The sequence below is a fragment of the Saimiri boliviensis genome, chromosome 6 (genome assembly GCF_048565385.1).
Source record: "Saimiri boliviensis isolate mSaiBol1 chromosome 6, mSaiBol1.pri, whole genome shotgun sequence".
Classification (NCBI taxonomy): domain Eukaryota; kingdom Metazoa; phylum Chordata; class Mammalia; order Primates; family Cebidae; genus Saimiri; species Saimiri boliviensis.
Window position 1 is genome coordinate 133,151,186 of NC_133454.1, and position 8,023 is coordinate 133,159,208.

General features: G+C 64.9%; 1 protein-coding gene across 4 annotated transcripts; it reads left to right on the top strand.

The window, feature by feature from the left end:
* The first annotated feature begins 315 nt into the window (after positions 1–315).
* Positions 316–7,058, top strand: GATD1 (glutamine amidotransferase class 1 domain containing 1). 4 transcript variants are annotated; one of them, XM_039471175.2, is made up of 8 exons: positions 316–439; positions 3,052–3,128; positions 3,708–3,813; positions 4,135–4,242; positions 5,034–5,128; positions 5,958–6,051; positions 6,277–6,388; positions 6,480–7,058. In XM_039471175.2, exons 1-8 carry the CDS (start codon positions 376–378, stop codon positions 6,484–6,486), a joined length of 663 nt encoding a protein of 220 aa, XP_039327109.1. In that variant the 5' UTR covers positions 316–375; the 3' UTR covers positions 6,487–7,058. The 4 variants fall into 4 exon arrangements, with proteins under 4 accessions (XP_039327109.1, XP_039327112.1, XP_039327111.1 ...); XM_039471178.2 differs by having other exon boundaries at positions 6,966–7,052; XM_039471177.2 differs by having other exon boundaries at positions 317–439; positions 6,277–6,440; positions 6,966–7,035.
* The last annotated feature ends 965 nt before the right edge of the window (positions 7,059–8,023 follow it).

Consider the following 8,023-nt stretch of genomic DNA (forward strand, 5'->3'; position numbering starts at 1 on the left):
CCGCCCGCACCCCACCCCAGGCCGGGAGCCCTTCCCCGCTCAGGCGCCAGGCAAGGCGGGCGGCAGATGCCCCCGGCCGGGTAGGACCCTCGCGACCCTACCCAGCGGCCCCGCGATGATCGGAGGCAGCAACCGCCGGGGCCAAAGCGGGCGCGACCCGAAACTGCCCAGGCGCGCGGAGGGGCGCACAGCCCACCCGGCCGGGGACGAACGCGCAGGCGCCCAGCGCCGCCCCCGCCCCCCCCGCCCCCCCCGCCCCCCAGCCCCGCCCCCGGCCGCCGCGGCACGTGACCCGCGTCCTCCCGGGCGCGCCCAGCCGCCGCGCGCTCGCACGCACGCGCAGACGCACCGCCGAAACAGCGCCGAGCCCGCGCCATGGCGGCCGAGCGCCTCCCTAGCCGGCCCGCCTGTCTGCTCGTGGCCAGCGGCGCCGCCGAAGGTGAGGTCCGGGCCGGTGTCCGAAGAGGCCGCTGCCCGGGGCGGGATCCTCCGGGGCTGGAGGTCCGGGCCGCTGAGGGCGCCGGGCGGGGGCCGGGATTCGGCTCGGGGCGGGACGCGAGTTGGGGCGGGGTCGGGGGGACAGGAACGCGGGTAGACCCGGGGTGGGGTCGCGGGTTGGGGTGGGCCCCGGGCGGGGGGTCCCCGGCGCCACGCCGCTCCTCCGAGCCCTGTCTAGGCGGCGAGGCGGCCCGGGCCCGACGATTCCAGCAGGGAGCACCGCGTGTTCCCGAGGCCGCGGCGCGCCGAGAGGGAAGCCCCGGTGTGGGGAGGGGCATGCGGGAGTGGACCCCGCTCTGAGGTCGGGCGGCCGCGGGGACCCTGGTTTCTGAGCCGCCGGGTCCTGAGGAGACCCGGAGCCCCTCCTGGAGAAGGCGCCCTCGGCCCGCGCCTTGGGGCAAGGGTATCCGGGCGACGCAGGCCTGGGGCTCTCGCGGGCCGGGGTGCGGCGGGGGCGTCGGCTGAGCCTGCGGGGTCTCGGGACAGCGCGGGAGGGTCCCTGGCCCTGTTCTGAGCCCTTCACGGAGGGAAGTGACCAGCCTGAGGTCTCCACGGAGAGGTGGGGCCGGGTTGGGACCCGGGGGCCTCCCTCCGAGTGTGGGCAGGGGAGACGGGGCAGTGGGGATGTGGGGGTGTGCTGAGCTCCGGGGGTCCTTAGGGATGCCCCCAGCTGCAGGTGGGAGGAGCCTTGGGTGGGGTTCAGTTCTGGGGCTGTGGGTTGGGGCTCATTTCCAGAGCAGGTAGGGGTTGTGGGGGGCGGTCAGGCCAGACTGGCTGTGCCCCAGGGAAGGCGCCTTGAGGACAGGGGGTCTTGGGGCCAGCAGGCGCCGGGGCAGCACTTCAGGAGGAAGAGAAAGGCGGGCAGGAGGTGGGGAGCTGAGCACGCGGCAGTCTGCTGGGCGTTTCTTTTTTCCTTCACATATGGACACTTTACAGTGAATATGTTTTAATTTATATAAGAATGAAGATTAAAATGAAGTTGAAAGATGGGGGCCCAGAATGAAACGTAGAAACATGCAGCTCATACTACTTTAGAATAACCGTATATGTGCTTTCCGGCTGCCAGGGTGGGCAGGCTGTGTCCTTCCCCTGGTCGGACAGCAGCCCACAGAGCCTCTGGATTGGGTGTGGTGCGGTGTTTTCTTATTTTATTTTATTTTTTTGAGACGGAGTTTCGCTCTTGTTACCCAGGCGGGAGTGCAATGGCGCGATCTCGGCTCACCGCAACCTCCGCCTCCTGGGCTCAGGCGATTCTCCTGCCTCAGCCTCCTGAGTAGCTGGGATTACAGGCACGCGCCACCATGCCCAGCTAATGTTTTGTGTTTTTAGTAGAGACGGGGTTTCACCATGTTGAGCAGGATGGTCTCGATCTCTTGACCTCGTGATCCACCCGCCTCGGCCTCCCAAAGTGCTGGGATTACAGGCTTGAGCCACCGCGCCCGGCCCTTTACCCTTTTTTTTTAAGAGATGGGGTTTTACCATGTTGTCCAGGATGGTCTCATCTCCTGACCACGTGATCTGCCGGACTCGGTCTCCCAAAGTGCTGGGATTAGAGGTGTGAGCCACCACGCCCAGCTGGATTTTTTTTTTTTTTTAATTAATTAATTTTTTTTTTAAAAGACAGGGTTTCACCATGTTGGTCAGGCTGCTCTCGAACTCCTGACCTCAGGTGATCCGCCTGCCTCAGCCTCCCAAACTGCTGGGATTACAGGCGTGAGCCACCGCGCCCGGCTGGATTTCTTTTTTAAAAGTTCTTTGAGGGGCAGGAAGAGGCTGGGAAAAGCTGGGGAGAGGGGTAGAATCCCAGAACCCTTGTGAGGAATAGGACCCTGAGTTTTATCCCTGGAGCGGGTGAGGAGGGTTCAGAACACTTCTGTGTACTCCATGGTACCCTGGGCCTCAGTCCCTGGCGGAGGGTCAGTGAAGGGATGAGCTGAACTCTGTGACCCTCGTACCCTGGTTTGTCTCCCAGAAAGGCCTCTTGTGGCTCTGTTAGCACCGGGACAAGGCCGGGCTTTGGGAGTGGCATGGACAGTTGAGGTGGGTTGCATCCTGTCCCTGCTTCTGGCTGGGGGCTAGAGGTGACAGTGCCAGGCTGGGGAAGAGCTTGCCATGGGGGATGCAGGCCTTTGGGTCTGGCAGACCTGGGTGTGCCCCTCTGACTCATGCCTTCCCAGCTTCCTCCTCCTAGACATGCGTGGGTGGCTAGCCCTGCCTCAGGGCTTCCAGTAGTGGGCCCTGGGTGTAGGGGAGTGGGCTGCCAGGGTCAGGCGAGACCGTGGGGGTGGAGCGGGATGGATCTCGGCCTGGCGTTGGGGGCAGTGCCCATGCCCTGCTGTGGGGCCACTCTGGATACCCTGGTGTCTGGATGGCCCCCTGAGGTGAGGTCTGGGGTCATGCGAGGCCGTGGGGGTGTCTGGGTAGCCCCCTGAGGTGAGGTCTGGGGTCATGCGAGGCCCTGAGGGTGTCTGGGTGGCCCCCGGTGGTGGCCTGGCCCGTGGCCTGGCCCGTGGCCTGGCCCGTGGCTCCTGTGCTCACTGGGACCCGCTGCAGGTGTGTCGGCCCAGTCCTTCCTCCACTGCTTCACGACGGCCAGCACCGCCTTCAACCTGCAGGTGGCCACCCCTGGGGTAAGTGCAGCCACCTTCCCCGCTGGGTACTTGGGGTCTGTCCCCACCTCTCTGGGGCATGGTCAGGAGGGTGCCGTCGCTGCCTGGGAGGCGTGGGGAGCCCCTGTAGTTGGCGGGGGGGTGAAGGGTCTGTAAGCAAACCCTGGTGGCGTCCTGAGTCCGGGTCCCCGCTTCCTGGGCTCTGACCTGTGACCGGGCTGACCTTTTCGTTGCGGGTCTGTGCTTCTGCGCGTGTGTGAGCGGGAGACCAAGGCGCAGCCCTGGTGCGAGGGACCCCACAGATGTTTCCATGGGAGGAGGTCTCCACCCTCTGATTGTGGGGGCCCTGGGGATAGCAGATGTAGATAAGTCACGGCCAGGATGCGTTCCGTATTCGCCACTGCAGGCGTTTATTTGTAAACAGTGGGTGTGTTTGCTGGGAAACAGAGCACTGAGGCTGCTCTTGGGACGGGCTCCGCAGCCTGGGAGACCAGTGGGGGAGGCCGTGTGGTCGCTGCCTGTCAGCCTTTTCAGGCTCCCTCTGAGCCGGCAGAGAGAAGCCGGGTGCTGACCCTCGGCCCCTGGGCTCTGCTCCTCCAGGGGAAAGCCATGGACTTTGTGGATGTGACCGAGAGCAACGCACGCTGGGTGCAGGACTTCCGTCTCAAGGCCTACGCCAGCCCCGCCAAGCTGGAGTCCACCGACGGTAGGCCCACGACCCGCTCCCTGGGGTGGGGTGCCCGGGACCTTGGAGGGTCAGGGGTTCCAGATACGTTTTGGGTCTCGGTGACTCCCCAGCCCGCCCCCTGCAGCACTGGGACCGTTTAGAGCAGCCTCCAGACCCGCGTTCTGGGGGAGGAGAGCTGGTAGGCGTGTGGAGACGGGAGAATCGCGGGGGTCCTTGGGAGCCGTAGCTGATGGGGGAAAAGGGATGAAGTCATCAGGCTGCTGCTCCCTGTGGAGCCCTGGTCCTGCAGGGGCCTCACTTCTATTGACATGTGGCCGCCTGGTCTGTGGTCTCCCCCAGGTGCCCGCTACCACGCCCTCCTGATCCCCAGCTGTCCTGGGGCCCTGACCGACCTGGCGAGCAGTGGCTCCCTGGCCCGTATCCTGCAGCACTTCCGGTCAGAGAGAAGTAGGTGACCCTGGGGCCCAGGGTAGGGGTGGGATGTACAACTCACAAGAAATGGGTCTCCCCCCAGCAGGAGAGGTGGGAAGATGCCCAGGTCGCGGTTTCTGGGCCTCTGGTCAGTGGCCATTGCAGTGGCTGTGGGTGGGACGCAGTGACACGCACTTGTCCTCTTCTGGTGACTGGGTGGGCTCCCGAGGGTGGGTGGCCATGCCCTCCTGGGCCCCTCATGAGCAAGGCAGGACACCAGCCTGGTTCCTTCCGGAAAAACCTGGCATCCAGGGCTGGGCCTGGGGCTCGAGGTCGGCAGGGGTGTGGGAAGGAAGTCCCTGGCAACCTGGGCTGCCCCGGCTCAGTGTTGGCTGTGCTGAGTGTGTCCGCTGGCCGGGTGGGCAGGCCAGCACGCTGTACAGCTCCCTTTGTGGGTAGGAGCCAGGCCACTGTCCCGAGCATGGCCTGGACAGGCAGTGATTGATTGTGGCCACCACGGCCGTGGGAACACCCTTAGCCTTTGAGGTGGAGCCAGGGTGACCCCACTGCAGGGTCCAGGCACTGCCCCAGGCTTACCTCCCACCCACACAGAGCATCCTCTAGCCGGGAGGGGCCGTTCCCACAGCGCCTGCCACTGCGCGGGGCGGCTGGGCTCTGTGCCCTGGGGTTGCCAGGCAGTGGCCTGGGTTTGGCGAACAGACCTGGAAGGAGGGGGCCGGGCAGGCGGCACAGGCCTGGGGGAGCCACAAGCAGTGGCATCGGGAGGCGGGCGGCCGGAGCCCCAGAACGCCACGTGCTGCTTCCAGAGCCCATCTGTGCCATCGGCCACGGTGTCGCCGCTCTGTGCTGTGCCACCAACGAGGACGGATCCTGGGTGTTCCACGGCTACAGCCTGACAGGGGTGAGTGCCCGGAGGACAGAGGCCCCCTGTGCTCCCCGACGGCCAGGGGTGAGGACGGAGACTCCAGAACCCCTCGCCCCTAGTCTTGGCCTGGGGCCTGCTGGAAGCCCAGGCCCTCTCACCAGGGGACGTGGGGAGGGAGGGGCGGCAGACCTGCACGTGCGTCCGGAGGGGCTGAGAGCCTAGTGGGGCTGTCCTTGGAGACAGCCTGTGCCCATCTGAGGCCCAGAAGCTAAGAAGTGGGCTCTGTGGGCTCCGTGGGCTCTGTGGGCGCTGGGCCGTGGGATCAGCTGACATACAGGCCCTGGGGCAGGGAGAGGGGGCTGCTATGCAGACGCGGGTGTCACTGGAAGTGAGACGGGCCTGGCCCCCAGCTGTCACTTTCCCTCTCAGGGGGCCCCTCCTCAGTGGGTGCTCAGTGCTGTCCTCGAGGGGCAACACCAGCCCAGCCTCAGGTTACAGGTGGGTGTGACCCCTCACATGAGTGGTTAGAGTCACGCCTGCCCGGAGGGTGACTGCCCAGCCGTCTGCCCGCCACAGGGCTCACCCTCGAAGCCATTGGCATTCTTGTCACCTGTGTGCTCCAGTGCTGGGGAGCTGGGCCCTCCTCCCGTAGTGGCCTTGTCACTCCCTGGGACAGCCCGTGGGAAGACGGCTGGCCTTGGTGGTCTCCCCAGTCTCCAGCCTCAGCAGCCGTCCCTGTCACGAGCAGTGACACCCCCAGTCCCACTTGGTAGGGTGAGGCTCTCTGCCCTGATTTGACCTTCCTGTCCCTGGAGTGGGCCGCAGGGCCTGGGCCTGGCTCAGGAACCCCACCCGCTCCCCGCAGCCCTCCGTGTGTGAGCTCGTCAGGGCCCCCGGCTTCGCCCGCCTGCCGCTGGTGGTGGAGGACTTTGTGAAGGATTCTGGCGCCAGCTTCAGTGGTGAGCCCTGAGAGCACCCTCAGTGCTTACAGAAGAGGGGCTGGGGGGCTTGCCTGCTTCCGTGTGGGGGAGGAGCCTGCTGGGTCCTGGGTTCTGTAGACCCCTATGACACTGACTTCGACCCAGACAGGGTGACCTGCTAACCCTGGGGGGCCTGCCTGAGCTCGGGCTTCTCGGTGGGTGGGGTGGACGTGGCCTGAGGCTGCTGCCCTTGGTCCTCCCCAGCAAGCGAGCCTGACGCCGTGCACATCGTGCTGGACCGCCACCTGGTCACAGGCCAGAATGCCAACTCCACTGTCCCGGCCGTGCAGAACCTGCTCTTCCTCTGTGGCAGCCGGTGAGGGCACCAGGGTGGGCACATTCCTGCCACATCCGCAGAGCCGCTCCAGGTGCGGGTGCCAAGCCTTGACCCCACGTCTGTCCTGCAGGAAATGAACCTGCTGGGTAGATGCACCCCCTGAGACAGCCCACGTGTCTCCAGAGGCAGGCAGCCCCGTCTCGGGCCTCCAGGGACTTCGCCTTGTCCCTCCCAACAAGGAGCCTGGATGGCGCCCAGTCTGGCTTTAATGGGACTGTTGGAGGCCTCCTGGGATCAGCTCCGCGGGGGCGTCAGTCTCCCGGAGGCTCCAACCCCCCAGCCCCCTGCATGTTCTCTAGTAGGAGGCAGAGAAAAGACCCCAGATGCCCGGAAGGCTGTGGTAGCTGCCAGGTGGTCCTCGGGAATGCCAAGCCGGGTGTTCCAGGGAGGACTGGTTGCCAAGTACGATTGCTGCCGACAGAGTCAGCTTAGGGGCCCTCTGTGGGGGCTGGCCCTGTTGTGGCCAGTCCGCCACCCACCACCCCTTTAGCCGTGGGTGGGGGCCTTGAGGGGAGGGAGCCGGTAAGGGCTGGCTCAGAACTCACTCTGGCCACAGGTGAAGTTTTTGGGAGCAGCAGCCTCCTGCCCCGAGACTGACGGGCAATGGCAGCACTTTCCTGCTGGAGAAATCTTCCTGGCGTGTGGTTTAAAGCGTAAGCGCCTCGGTGATGCCCCGTCCTGTCTGAGCATTGAGAGACTTGCTTAGCCGTGACTATGACACCGTACGGTTCTCACTGAGAGGAAAGTGCTGTCCCCGGTGGCCCTGCGCAGAGCGGCCTTGGGTATAGCTGCTGTCAAGAGCAGACAGTGGTCCGGCCTGCTGGGCACCTGGCCTGGGCCGTGTGTCTCCAGCGGGCTGCCCGCTGGCCCCAGCGCAGGAGCGGCTTCGACCCTCTTCCTCACAGTTGTGCGGCTTGAGCCTTCTTCCAGCCCACCTTCCCCTCTCGGCCACAGGCATCCCCAAGCACCCGGGTGGCTCCTGGTGCCAGCGACCTGCCAGGAGGCCCCTTGTGATTATAAAACCATTCAGCAGGGCGGGTGTGGTGGTGGGCGCCTGTCATCCCAGCTACTTGGGAGGCTGAGACACGAGAATTGCTTGAACCTGGGAGGCGGAGGTTGCAGTGAGCTGAGATCACGCCATTGCACTCCGGCCTGGGCAACAAGAGCGAAACTAATCTCAAAAATAAATAACAAAACTGTTAATAAGGAGAGTTCAGACAAAAGTGGAAGGAGGAGGTGCCGCAGACACGGCCCTGCCCCGAAGGCTGCATTTCTCCAGCGTGCCGGGATCCCTCAGGACGGCCACATAGCACTGGCCGCAGGGCTCTGTCGGGTCCGCCCTAACGTGGTGATGGACATCTCCAGACAAGTACTTACTTATTTTTATTTTTGAAATTTTTTCTTGAGGTGAAGTTTCCCTCTTGTCGACCAGGCTGGAGTGCAGTGGCGCAATCTCGGCTCACGGCAACCTCCACCTCCCAGGTTCAGACTCTGGAGTAGCTGCGATTGTAGGCATGTGCCCCCATGCCCGGCTGATTTTTGTAGCGTTACTTTTTGGGACAGAGCCCTCCTCTGTTGCCTCAGCCTTGGCCTCCCGAGTAGCTGGGGTTACAG